Here is a 15,301-nt window from a genome sequence, read left to right as displayed (position 1 = left end):
ATAAAACGGAACTTTGATAACAAAAGAAAAATGTCGCGTATTAAATGAAATGTCGCTTAAACCAAATAGCATTTTACACCTCGATATATAACAACACATCTTGATCAGTAAGTAGTTTGGAATAATTAGTTTGAAAATGGAGTTCAAGTTCAATCTGAAATATTTTATTTTTTTGTGAATATCGTGAAAATCCTTTTAGTTTTATTTTCATTAACATCAGCGTAAACAACAGTAGTACGGGGATTAGTACTATTTTATTTATGTAAATTTATTCATCATGAATTCATCTGTAGTATTGTCATAGTACCGTATTTAATAATTACATTATATTATTATTATTACTTTCTTTATTGTTTTTAATGTTTTTCCTTCGTTTAACTCACTTTTTTCATAAATCATCCACTGACACAAATGACGTATTATTTCCTTAAGCAATTATCATCTCTGAGATTTTATTAGGAACTAAGGCCAAGTATTGATTATCCTACCGAAACCTGTTGAAGGATGATCGATAATGTGACATGACTACGATTATTGTCGCGTCACCATGAAAAGATTGAATATTACTGAGGTTTTTTTGCATAAATATTAATGATTTTGCAATATAGTTGAATTCTTTTCATGTCAATGTCGTATCTTTATAATCCGTTGAATAGAAATCAACGCGAGAAGCTATTTTAATGAAACAAAGATTTTCGTGTCTTTGGTTAGAAGTCTAAATATTGAAAACAAAAAACGATCGTTTAAAATAAGTGATAATAAAATTTCTCAGAACCGCGCGTTATATTAAAAAAATATATATATTTAGCGTAGACTTTATGATTAACTAAGATATTAACAAAAACATATTTAACACAAATTAACCGGCATCACAGAGTAAACTAAATAGGATCACTGCTATTATTATGTGAACGTATTAATTAAAAGGCGTACGTACGCATGCTTAATTGACGTCAGGTATTCAGTACAACATAATTATGCAGCGGATATCTGATTGGCAATTAAACTTCCGTTGTACGAACGGTCATTGAGAAACTGCTTTAGGGCCAAACAAGTTATGTTGACTCTTCTTAACAAAACCCACCGTTATGTATACAATACCCTTAGTACAGTAGGACATCTTTGCATACCCCGCTTGTCAAATACAAAAATTAATACAACGTAACTTGTACTGTTCATTAATATATCTTTTAATTTACTTTAATTTTTACTAGTGGTAGGACCTCATGTGAGTCCGCAGGGGTAGGTACTACCTTGCCTATTTCTGCCGTGAAGCAGTAATGCGTTTGGGTTTGAAGGGTGGGGTAGCCATTGTAAATATACTTGAGACCTTAGAACTGATATCTCAAGGTAGGTGACGCATTTACGTTGTAGATGTCTATGGGCTCCAGTAACCACTTAACACCAAGTGGACTGTGAGCTCGTCCAACCATCTAAGCAACAAAAAAAGTCTTGACTGAACTCTTCAAGACCCGGAAGACTTCGTAGTGCCTCAATCGATAAGTAAAAGACCTAAACTTTTTTATAAAATAAGCTTAAAACAAACAAAAGGAATCCGTCCGACGGGGGACACATCAAAGGGAAAACAAAATTGTTATGTTTATTTAATTCCAAGCATTTTCATATCTATCTACCTTTTAAACCTTCTCTGGACTTCCGCAAATAATTCAAGACCAAAATTAGCCAAATCGGTCCAGCCGTTCTCGAATTTTAGCGAGACTAACGAACAACAATTCATTTTTATATAATATAGAGATTATAGGACGGTCTATTTAGAGGAAAATATTTGTTTTAACTAGGTGCACGTTCGTATAAAATTCACTGAAATTTCAAATTTCACATTGAATCGTTGATTTATCTAATTCATGAGTTGTACCTTCGACGTGAGTTCGATTAATCCATTAGACATCTGTTTTTTTTTTTATTGCTTAGATGAGTGGACGAGCTCACAGACCACCTGGCGTGCAGTGGTTACTGGAGCCCATAGACATCTACAGTGTAAATGCGCCACCCACCTTGAGATATAAGTTCTAAGGTCTCAAGTATAGTTACAACGACTGCCCCACTCTTCAAACCGAAACGCATTACTGCTTCATGGCAGAAATAGGCAGGGCGGTGGTACCTACCCGTGCGGACTCACAAGAGGTCCTACCACCAGTGATTCAAAGAGTACATACGTGATGCACGTACAAAATGATTGTGTTTCGCGTTACTGTTTTTCAGTCAGTACCTTTAAGTTGTTGCCGACATGCGCAGGAGTTGCGTGCGGCGAGCGCGGGAGGCGGGCCCGACAACCTGCTCCGTCGAAAGTGATCGCCGACTATTATTGCCCACAGACTGACCAATTAACAGACACGGCAGTCTTTGGAATCCAAAATCTGAGATATTTATGCAACAATTCAGCAATATGTGTGTCTTTTTTTAATATTGCTTAGATGGTTGGACGAGCTCACAGCCCATTAATTGTGTGGGATTGACCAATCGTCGACTATCGATCGTGTTGATGATTGTTCACATTGAAAAATGACAATCAAAGAATTTTGCCGTTTCTTTGAGCGGATGATGACTTTGAAGCTGCTGTTGGAAAATGGTTGTGTTTAAGCAAATAGACTCACCGTAGCTACTATTAACCATAAGGGCTTTCGTGATAATGAGTAGTAAAAGTTAAAAAAAAACGTTTTTTTTTATTGCTTAGATGGGTGGACGAGCTCACAGCCCACCTGGTGTTAAGTGGTTACTGGAGCCCATAGACATTTACAACGTAAATGCGCCACAAACCTTGAGATATAAGTTCTAAGGTTTCAGTATCCTTACAACGGCTGCCCCACTCTTCAAGCCGAAACGCATTACTGCTTCACGGCAGAAATGGGCGGGGCGGTGGTACCTACCCGTGCGGACTCAGATGAGGCCCTACCACCAGTAAAGTGTTTGAGAGAATCGTGTATTTAATAACCGTTTCTGCGCCAAGTATAACAGTATCACACTTTAGTAGAATGTTGTTCAAAACAGTTTAACGTGCCCGATAAAATAGCGTCGTATTTCTATCGAAGAATTTAAGACCTCTTTAGACAACGACAACCAGTCAATAACTTACACACTCAATTTGGACACTTCTTGTAAATGTAAAATGTTGTGCAATCACGGAATGTATGCTTCAGTAGATAGTATTAGACGTACGCTGATGGGTCCCAAACAACCGGTCCAAGTGCTGTGTATTGTGGAACAATCTCTATCAATTATTATTATCATAAAAAATCGCATTTGTCACCTTTTTCGTTTAGTAGGTAGCTAATAATTATGCAACGGAGACCTTTACGAGAAGTAGGCAACGTAAAATAATAGATTAGTCAACAGTTTTATGTTTTAAATCGAAGCGAGCTTTTGCAATATCAAGATTAATCGGCTCACAAGTGGTAAGTAGGTAGAGTGAACAGTGCACGGTGGTTAGGTGTCGGTCGTGACAATGGTCGGAATTCGGTCGGGCTCCTCGCTGCGGCAGCGGACCTACTGGTCGGTCTTGACGTCGGGTCAAACATTCTAAATGTTCCATTTGTATGACGCAATGTGCCACGAACTGGATTTGCACTCGTCTTAGTCGCCACTAGTGAATACGTACATATTATAAATGAAGACTGTTGAACCTTGGAATACGCAACGTGGAAACAGCTTCATACTTTCATTATTGAACGATCTTTTAATAAATTAATATTATAATATGGAATCTGGCAAGTCGGGAAAAGGTGTTCTCTTAAATTATATAATCATGAAAATATTGTGCCTATCAGAGTATTTTGAATAAATCAAATAGCGGGTTTATATTTTTATTGTTCATTGCTTCATTTGTAGTAAACTTCATTGGATAAGTCGTTCTCTGAGAGTCAACGAATACGATGCAACGCGAGATGATCGCATCAAGTTGCGACATACGTTAATAGCAGACAGCTTGGCGCGCCACTTTTGTTTCATAAGATTTTTATTCTCTAAAAAAAAAACTCGGACGCAGGCGTAGGCGGGGGGCTAAAGAGGAAATCGTCGACTTTCTTTTTTATAGCCTTTGAGAATGTAATAAAGGTGATGATAGTCTGTCAGGCAGATACTAAATTCAGTAATACGTTTTATGTTACACACGCCTATAATCACGTAGGTAATTGAAATCGTTTAATCCAGAACAGAATTTTCGAGAATGATGTCATCGCTTGTTTCAGTTCATAGCTTAGAAGCGTTCGTATTATAATTAAGGCGCCCAATGTAGTCATGCGACTCTGTCGTCAATCTACCCTGGGGCAACCACGTCTTATAATTCTGTGCTTTAGTGTATGTACTTTACTGAATTCCCAATGTTAATGAAAGATACACACTGCTCGTGGTCCAAAGAAAATCGTTCAGGATTCAATTTCAAAGAGCCCACGATTCACCTCCTATCCGTTGAACTTGCGCGTAAGTTGATTCTTAATTATTGTTACATTGCGTGCTCTGTAAACACGTTATTAAAACTTTTAGTCCTGTAATTGATTCTTTTGAAATCTGACTTTTTAGGCCTTCGTGCGTGTTGTTTTAGTGATCACCACAACCTGTCATCGTTTTCAGCAAAGAATCCAATACAATCAGTATTTTGGAAAGAATATCAAATTGCAACAAAAAACGGTATCCAAAGTTTTTGAAGTCATCGTGTTCTCTTAAGATAGCTTGCATGATGTGCTGGTATCAAAATGCGACTATGCCGGTATTCAATCTCCCACGCAGGTACCAACGTATGTACGTCCACAATATTTGTTCACAAGCGTCTTTGACAGTTAAGAAATATTGTGTAATGAAAATAATATATGCATTTTTTTATTTGCGTAATAATTGGTCGTTTGTACCCCGGGCCCGATAGGTAAGTGAGGTAAGGGTAGGTAATATGAAACTGTGCATTTCTACAAAGAAAACCTCGTGCGTTTTGATTTGAAAGGCTAGACAATCATTTTGCAGTCGTATTCATTATCGTGTCTCAAGGTGGGTGACGGAATTCAGGTTGTGATGTCTATGGGCTCTTTCGTTCACCTTATATGTAATAAATAATACTTTTCTAAAGCAAAAATAATGGTTCGTACGTTCAATTACTACCTGTTCATAGATTTAAGAAAATTGTCAAGGAACGTTTGTGCAACAAGGCATATTATAAAGTTAAGGATTATTTACTAGATGGCACTACGTGGGAATGAGGCGTTCGCTCCTGGTTTTTTCATTTTTCATTATTATTATTATTATTTTTAATTGTATTTTTTGACTTGTTTTTTCCTTTATTGTAAATATTTTTATTTATTTAAAAAAAATAAGAAAATATTTGAGAAAAAACAAAAAAGAAAAGAAAAAGCCCGCTGAGTTTGTTTCGCCGGTTCTTCTCAGGACTGTGGCTTTTTTTGGAACCGGTGGTAGAGTTGTTATTTATATTTTGACATTCAACAAGTGTGTCATACTGACATCTAAGTTGAAATAAACGATTATTAAAAAAAAAATGGCAGATGAATTAGCATGGGCTGATTATAGTCTTTAGATACGGAATTTAAAAAAAAACTTGTATATTCAAAGTTAAATAGAATAAGGTATAATAGTGTTTTTTCTATATCTTTAGTATGCGCTTTTTCATTTTTAAACATTTTATTCATTACTGATAAATCATAATGATAAATAAATAACGGGCAACCCGTGCATAGTCATCATTAATCAAAGAAAACACAACACATTTATTAAAAATTTATTCACAATGATTTACGAAAAAAAAAAAAATCGATTTAACACATTTCACATTCGCGAGCCAATCATAATCGATAATAAAACGAAATACCTGTATTCAAGATTTAATATTTTCGGCGGTGAGTCATCGACTTATCGCATTACGCTATTCCGAATACTAGTTCAATAATAATATAATATAGCTTACTATGAGTCACCATAAAAAACCAACAGGTGTTCTCTTGAAAATTTATTAATTAAATAACGAAATAAAAATATATGAAGCCGCGAAACGTGAAATGTTCGTGTAAATGTTTCCATGATTCTATTGTCGGAGAGCAGTATAATTTACATTTATGTTAAGTATTATAATTACATCAATTTATAAGTATTTTAACTTTATGATTTTTGATTAAGCCTCCTAAAAATATTTAAATTAATGTTTTGTTTTAGCTCACGTAGCATTAGCTGAACTAGCTTTTAAGTAAGAATCGAAAGGATTTAAATTCGTTTTAATCTATAGGAATAGCAAGATGTGGCAATTAAGTACACGCAGAAATTAAATTTTTTTGACAAGTCGCGAATTTTACATTTCTTGTATACCCTGATCTCTGACATTGGCTCTTCTCTGCCTAGCGAGAATTCCTGCTTGGATGTGGTACTGCCTATACAAATACTCTTTAGTCATAGCACGAGCCGTGAACATGGCTCTGCTCCTCAATAAAACATCACTTCTCGGACCCCAGGTGATATCTAATTGAACTTGTTCTCGAAACCGTTTTTTAAAAGCCGCCACAGACAATCTTACTAATATGATCAGAACACTTCCAGCTACACACAATATGGACATATATAATGCGATTAATCGAATCGTGGGTAGATTGGGATTAATAATATCAAAGAAGATTTCACTGCACAATAGACAAATTGTTATCGCACAAGAAAGAAAGTAAGAAACCTTAATTAAGTTTTTCGATTGGAAGCCTTGCATGAAATGGATGTCTTCGGAAAACCTATCCAAGCCGTACCACAAGATGAACACAGCCACCTCGATTATTACTAAAAGCATTGACGTGAGTGCTACAAATCTACGCAAGCCCATTGCGAACTGTAGCCCCGAATGACCCAGACCCGGAATCGTCAACAAGAACATCACACTAACTACGGCTAACGTTATGAAACCAGGATAATTTACAGTTTTTTCGAATCTCCTCATTATTATATCTTGAAAATTAATAATCGGAATTACATTCGAATTTAAGCCATGAAAAGCGTTGCTACTAAACATAAGCACCAACCACAATCGATTATTCGAATAAAACTTCAGAAACATTGGGACTTTTTCGAATAATAACGAAATGGGATATTCGAATAGTACGACGGGGTCGAAGCCGCGGTCGTGAAAATACGGACAAGACATCGTTACAGTTGTACAAACAACGAGCAAGACCAAACATGAACATATCGCCATCATAATAATCACGTTGGAGTAGCACGGAGATCGGAATGAATTGCCGGCACTCATATTAAACGATACACCGGTTCCAATATTTAATGTGATTATCACTTCCGTTAAAATTTTAGGGACCGAAAACTTGCTGCTGAACATTTCAAACGAAGTATCAAAAGCGATCTCGTAGTATGTTATGACTCCTTTTTGTAACATAGAAACTGTCAAAAATATAAAATAACCAAGAATAGGAAAAATAGTCGTGAATTTTATGAACCATCGTACTGATTGTTTTGCTCTAAAACAGCACAAGAACATGAATCCGCAACTCACGCCGGAAGCTAAGAGCACACGCCACGCCACATGCTTATGGTCTAGCTGATAGCCGAGCAAAAAATATTTCCAAAATTGGTATTCTGGAAAAGTCTTATATAGATTATTGCAATATCTGGGTCCACCGCGCAATAGGCATTCGTGATTCACAGTATAGTTCAATTCGATCATATTGCAATCTGCAGTTGCCCATTCTCCACAGTTGTAATATGGTATAGGATTTTCAAAAGTGATCAATAAGTAATATATAATAAATGAGGTGATTATGTGATTATTAAATACTAAAATTAATTGACATACAATTTGTACATAGCCTAAGTGGGATAAGAAGGCTCGTGCTTTCCATATATCGAGGCAATCTCTAGCCGTGAACTGACTCACTGCAAGCTCCATGTACAATAATGGTATACCTAGAACAATATAACCTGCTACTGTGACCATGATATGGCCGACGGCACCGATGTTAACTGCACTGTTCGATGTTGTCAAGAAAATGTCATTTCCAATAATTTGAGCTAGTAATGCCATTAAAAATATATATCTTGAACCCCATTGGTTTTCCTGTATTTCTGCCATTACTCTCTGTTAAATTTTAATAGATAATCGCCACAATCTAGATATATTATTATATAAAGCATAGCCCTCTAGAATTTACAAAAATACTTTACAATATCGCATTTACGTTTCGTTTCTTTTGAATGATATTTATGATCGCATTCATAATAGATACTCATTATAAGAATTATTATACATACTGTTTTGCAATTATTTTAGAGTACCATAAAATGTGATATAAAAAGTCAAATTTTTTTTAGGTATTTTATGACCTGGTAACTGAAACCTTTAAGTCATGTCTTATTTTTATTTATACATACATTCTTATTTTTATGAAAAATGATAATATGGAGTGAAATGAAATGAAGCGATTAATTTGAGACATTAATCATCTGGGATGAAATTAAATGAAATAAGATGAGATGAAATGATATGGGATGAAATATAATCTTAGTAAAATGGTGGTCATTTACTGAGATTTTTCAGTGGACTTTTTGGAGGATCCCGAGAAGTTACGTCCAACGGCTTTGTTTCATTTCCCCACACTTGTGCACTTTCACAGATATTAAACAGTTAATAAACCACCATTATTACACATTTAAACCTGAAGAAACACTACATAGACAAAATACCTAAAACAAATCACACAACTTCACTCCTCGCGTTCCCGCCAAAAAGTCCATAAAAAGTCAAATATAATCTGTTTTACATCTACCCATTTAGATAATAAATATTTAAAACTTGTGTATAAAAAGTTTTTATTCTTTGTAGGTACATAATGATAAACTAATATTAGCTGAAAATATTGATTCGAGAAATTTGAGCATGCGTTTAAAATTCAAATAGGGAATACACCTCGAAGCTGGTTGTCTGCTTAATAATGAAATTGCAACTGATAAACTCGTTGCAATTTCACTTTATATGTCCAGATACTAGGATTAGTTCTGGACCCGTTTTACTCGTACTTTATGTTTCGATAAAGCTTTCTTGTTTTACAATCACACTCGGTTGGTGTTATTGTAAAATATCGGACTTATTTTATCTCAACTTAATTGAATACTAACAGACCATTCCAGAATGAGAAGTCTTCGTTTGTTTCGCAGTATCGCGGGTGCTTTAAGATAATGTTTGTTTTTGTTTTGCTTAGATGCTTAACAATTTATGTTCTGAGCATATTTCGATTTTGTCGAATAGTGACCTTGTTTGACTTAGTGTACCACGAGTTCGATTACCGGTCATATGCATGTTTGAGAAAGATTTACGGCTGTCGAGGTAAATGTCTCTTACGTGTTTTCGACGACCAAAACTCAACAGAGAACTTCATATTGAACCGATTCTTCGCGATTAATCATACATAATATGAATTGTCATGTACAGAAAACATTTTGTCGGTGAAATGACTTTGCCAATATATCTATCCAAACAGAATATAAAATCATGGAAAAGGAAATGCAAAGTGTATAGACGGACAAGTGGTTCAAAGTTGCTATCATTGGACAACGTGCATTTTTTATTTACTCAAGTATATTTTTATATATTCACGTTATCTTATCGATATTTCTGCAAACGTGAAGTGAATGAAGATAAAGTCCAAAAACCCGACTGTTTCGCGAACCCCACCTTTATTTGTTGACCCACATTTTGTACTTTTAATTATTTTTAAACCAAATAATCAAAAAAACCACTGAGTTGTGGATATTCGTTGTAGATAAGACGTATTACAGCGACATTCCAAAACGCTACGAAGGCAGTTGACCTGCTAAAAATGAAGTTCTGAAAATTTTGAATCATTTTATTTTTCTCTAGCGAAAAGGACTGATCTGACATTTGACATTCATGAATAAATAATTAAAACCTTTTTTGAAATGAATCGTCTTAATAAGTATATATTTATGTAGTTAATGTAATTAGAATTTTGTTTACCTTCTCCCCCGATTCATTCCACAATGCAAGGTATAACTAAAGTGCAACATCAATAAAATTACTAAGGCATGAATGGTTTCCCTAATTCAATATATGAAAGAGGAATATCTTCAAACAATCATTAAAATTCAAATTAGGTGCTAAACGATAAAAATAATCAAAGTACTTCGGGTATAATTTGACAATAATGATGTCGTGTCAGTGATCGGTGGAACAAAGATTAATTAATTGCAAACATTTCCGATTGTATGCCAAATACCCAAAGTGATGAATTATGATATTAAAAACATTAAATGTCGTCACATTAAAATCTTTATTTGGAATAGTTCGGCTGTGATTTCATTATTGAAATCTTCACCATCCACTCCGTAGTCGCTATTACGCTAACTGAAATTTCTTTTTTTACAATAATTATGAAATATTAATCCAAATACTTCTATCGTAAGTATTTTAAAGGTATATTTTAATTTAAAAGATCACAAAATAGCGTTAAGCTTACATTCAATGATAATAATTCTTCTGATCATAATTCTTCTGTTTTGTGTCGTCTTCCATTGAATTTAAATTTCTCATAGAAACGACCGCTACAATTATTATTTTCTTTGCTGTCAGAAAGAACTACTCACCTGATTATGAGTAGTTATCAAGGGTACAGTCAAACTTTGCCTTTTATCATAAATTATTTGAAGAATATAACATATAATTAAAATGGTTATAGTGCTTAGGAGAATTAACGTTTTTTACTAAACAATACTACCTATAATTTACGGCAACCTTTTAATCTTTCAGGTACATTAGCTATATAAATAAATACGTATTTCGTTTCTATTGGGTGTTTTTTTTATGAATGCATACTATTATCGAGATTATCGTTCTGAATGTTACGTTGCGATTAAACATTGATACAAGATAACATGCCTGTGTTGTTGAAATGCAATTTGTATTAAATTTCACTGCTTAGTTTTATTATGATGTACATTCATTAAAATACAACTAAGACAATTGCGCGGCTATATTTTATTATCTTAGGCTTTAGGGATTATATAATTTATTGTTAAACATGTAAAATAAATTCTACAGAAATGATACAATCTTAGTACTGTATATTATACATATATTATATTGTAAATTCCTTAATAACATAACATTGAAATTTTCAATATTCTTCTTGAACATTTCAAAGATAATATAGTTGTAATTGTTAATAATTCGATAGTGTAAAGAATTCTTCTTTGTTTTTTTTATTACATATTATATTATTAATATATAAATTTATGGGGGTTTCAAAACTAAGACAGTAATCTATACTTCTATACTATCTATACTAATATTATAAAGAGGAAAGATTTGTTTGTTTGTTTGTATTGAATAGGCTTCGAAACTACTGAACCGATTTGAAAAATTCTTTCACTGTTTGGAAGCTACACTATTCCCGAGTGACATAGGTTATATACTTTTTTGAAAAAAATTAGGGATCCTTACGACTCCAATAATGTAACCCAAGGTGTAAAAAAATTACGTAAAATATTCTTTACATCGCGTACCCTGCGAAAACTATTGATGATAGAATAAAAGAATGCACTGCGACTTTGTGGAACACATTATTGTTTACAAAAAGTGTAGCGACAGCATAATTATGTCTAACTATTATACTTATAACTATTATAGCTGCAATAAATTTTCTTTTATTTAAAAAAATAGAACAACGGCGAATATCGTTGAAATTTTTGTTAAAGACCCGAGCGGAGCCGAAGCGGGGCGCTAGTATAAACTAAAGGTATTTCGATAAATAGGTATTGTTATTGTGGTCTGAGTTAGGTGGGCATTCCGTTGATTACGCTTTACATACTATTTGTCATTAGCTACATGACTAAAACCATATACTCCACTAAGATTATAATAATAATAATAATAAATATTTACTAACAATCACGCCACGTTAACTGGTCCCGTGATAAGTTCGTTAAGAACTTGTGTTACAGGTACCAGATAACGGATATAAATGTAAGATTTTTATTATACACATACATATATTTAATACACATCCATAACCCTGGAAAAGACGTTTATATTTATCATACAAATATCTTCCCTTGGCGGGATTCGAACCCGCGACCCCTTGTGTAGTGACCATGTCACTTACCACTACACCAGATGGCCGTACTATAAAATTATTTTAAATATCGCTATACAATTTTTAAATATGTTCAAGTTTTTTTTTATTCAAATTCCGTAGCCATTACATACTCGAATATATTCACTGCGCTTTATCAAAATGTTTTAAACAATTGACTATCCAACAAATGTGTTCTCGTGCGGGAAATTGCTTAAATATACAATTTAGTGTAAATATTGTGGTCCGTGTCAAATATTGAACAGCATCGAACTACTCGAATCGTTTATGTAACTATTTCATTACCATATAATAAGATTTAGAGGTTTAAATGATAATAACAAACACAATGAAATGAAATACCAAATACCTTCTGAAGAGAAATATTGAAATCGTGACCGCGAGTTCGTGCAATTCAAAAGCAACCTTAAGCCAAAGGCCTAAAGTTAGTTGATGTTGTATCAAGCGAACATTTCACTATCGATAGTGCTATCCCACTCCGATGTGGAGGCGTGATTCGCGTTTTCAAGCGGAATAACACGGCGGTATTGTGAAAATGCTAGCTGTCCTTGTTTAGCAGAACTTATGACCTTTGACCTAAGTATCGATTGTAGTGAATGTGGCCGAGTCGGTAAATCGATTAATTATCCGAAGTAGCCTGGCCGATTAGCTAATCTCGGTGCGCTCGTTTGTAAGCTGAAGTTATTTAGAACTAAACGTTTCTTAAGCTTATTCATTATTAAAATTTACAAAACTGTGCTCGTATGACTAAATATGAAATAACTAAGATGTCATGTTTGATATTATATGATTTCTTGTTTACGTATCAACATTCATGACCTTGTAGTTTTAACCAAAGCCTTACCTATGCCATTAACAATGTCAACCATAGCCACTGTGACCGCTCATGAACACGTTACGTAAAATGACTGTCAGAAAAACTGAAACTTATCCTTGAACTTTTGTCGTTCGACCTTTACAATTAAAGTGTTACATTTGCTTAACATTTCATTCCCTTATCGATTTAATTTAGGATCGTTGTTTTATTTATGCGATGTGAAATACCAGAGGGAAGTAGGTACCAACATGGTTCAAGCATTCGACTCGTGTTGAGCCGCAAACGCTAGGCCCGCCGTATATTGCCGCTTATTGCCGTTCTCTAGAAATTAGAGATCTACTAACAAATACTACTGAATCCACTAGTTGATTGAATGAATACAAGACCGCTTTAGTTGTAATTTTCAAATCGTTAATAACGAAGATAAAAAAGTGTTTTGTGATTAAACGGTATTTATGTAAATGTTTTATATTATAGTTTTTATACGCGTGTATTAAATCATCTACGCACCGAAGCCACGGATAAGATTGTTTTTTTTTTTAAGAGTAGAAGCAAAAGTAGAGGTTTTTATAAATAAAATTTTATAGTAATAAAATAAGCAAAACTATGATTGTTTTTTTTTACCGGTAGTTAAAAGGACACGAACCGATTAATGAAACAAAATAATGAAGATTAAAGATGTCCGAATTAAATTTACTTTGATTTATTACACAAACAAAGATTCCATAGACAACAAGTTGTAAATCTAGTTTTCAGACAGCCCTTTAAACAAAGAGCCCAAGTCAGGTGGACTGCCTTTCTAATCATATATTATACAAGTTCGTACCAGCCCTACTCAAGATATTATTGAATGTGGTCAAGCTATATTTAGTAGCAGCAGTACATTTAAATCACCGTTTTCGAATTTAATAAGTTTTTCTTTTTCTCTTAAATCTTTTTACAATATTTCTTTAGTCGACTAATAATATAATTTTTAATAATAATAATAGTAATTTAATTTGTTTTTAAAAAATTTGTAGAATTTTTTAATTCTTTTTATTCACTATGAATATGTTTTTTTTTATAAATATGTAATGTCAACAGTTTATCTTTTGTCTTTTGGTAATTAAAAAAAAAGAGTAAACGTTTAAATCATGGTATTCGAACGCCCCAGTAAAAAACGATTTTTATTGCGTCCGCTAAACTCTGGTAGCCGCAAGGAACTACTTTATGTCCCATAACAGTGACATACGATTATTGTGAAATATGACAACGCTTCAAACAGAATTCTATTTGCTCATTGAGACATAAAATAATAGAAAAAAGCAATATCGATAATAAGCGGAATCCAAAATCGAATTGTACCATCGAATTGTACTATAGAACTGCACTTCAATGTTTTAATGTTGAATAACATAATTTCGAACTAATGTACGAGATGAAGCATATCTCAGATCACTTGTGAGTTTGTGCATAACAACAACAAGAATATATGACCCATTGTCGATTCAACGAACACTCACTATTATCTTTCCGATGACAAATGAGCTTAAAACTCTGCTGATCATTGTACTTGGCCATACGAAAGGTGATTTCGACCATAACATACAAGGCTAGTCTTGTTACCGTACCTCAAACGCGTTTCGTTTGCAACCCAGTAATGTACAGCGTTCAATTTGTAATAAAAGCCTTTACTGCTGGAGCTAAGGGCAAAGCCGATTTAGATGAAGCAGATAGAGAGAACGTGCGTGATGCTAATTCTAAATTTAAATTCGTGTTTGCGTTCGGGGACCATTCGGATTCCAAAAGATTGAAATTTCTTAAGCTGACATGTGTCAAATGAAATTATTTAAATGGTGGCTACCCGACCAGTTGAATTATATTAATCAGCCGTATATCATCGTAAACAAGAAAACTTTTTTAATAATTTCATGCAAACAAATAAAGAATGTCCATTAAATTAATAACAACATGTCAAACGGCAAATCAAAGATGTGCGATTAAAAACCTATCACACAGTTACTCATTTTTCTATGACTAAAAAATTGAAATTTTTGCATTTTCGAAAATGTGAATTTAACAGAAATCTCGGTTTAGTAACATAAAATTTGTGTGAATCATTTAATTTTAAAGTCATCAAATACTGTCATTCAACACGGAAACACAATAAAGGAAACCGGTTTATCAGATTCTGCGATATCTCCGAGTCAATTCGCTTGAGCCGAAAACTTCGTTATAACGCTTTTGATGCTTTAAAACGCACTCCTTGTAAATGGCACGCAATATTTTACTTTTGAAATTAGTAGGTGTATCGTCACCGTGATATCTAGCGATGGGTTTCAACGGTATAATCAGATATATCAGAACATTCGGTGCCGTTTTTCAAGTGGTTTTT

At 33.8% G+C, this 15,301-nt stretch overlaps 2 protein-coding genes and 1 long non-coding RNA gene across 5 annotated transcripts in view; 1 reads left to right on the top strand and 2 right to left on the bottom strand.

The window, feature by feature from the left end:
• The window catches only part of LOC114246939 (uncharacterized), a 74,791-nt gene that overhangs the window by 23,210 nt on the left and 36,280 nt on the right, over positions 1–15,301 (top strand). The window lies entirely within an intron of this gene.
• Positions 1–15,301, bottom strand: part of LOC149503546 (uncharacterized) — a 52,699-nt gene that overhangs the window by 24,186 nt on the left and 13,212 nt on the right. The gene's annotated exons all lie outside the window — the stretch shown is intronic.
• Positions 5,746–8,055, bottom strand: LOC149503547 (sodium-dependent noradrenaline transporter-like). Its single transcript, XM_089737619.1, has one exon. It carries the CDS (start codon positions 8,024–8,026, stop codon positions 6,302–6,304), a length of 1,725 nt encoding a protein of 574 aa, XP_089593745.1. The 5' UTR covers positions 8,027–8,055; the 3' UTR covers positions 5,746–6,301.

Source organism: Bombyx mandarina, chromosome 01 (genome assembly GCF_030267445.1).
Source record: "Bombyx mandarina strain Sakado chromosome 01, ASM3026744v2".
Taxonomy (NCBI): domain Eukaryota; kingdom Metazoa; phylum Arthropoda; class Insecta; order Lepidoptera; family Bombycidae; genus Bombyx; species Bombyx mandarina.
This window is presented reverse-complemented; position numbering and strand designations above follow the sequence as displayed.

Coding starts and splice junctions, on each gene's coding strand:
- LOC149503547 (XM_089737619.1), bottom strand. CDS start 8,026: ATGGCATTACTAGCTCAAATTATTGGAAATGACATTTTCTTGACAACA.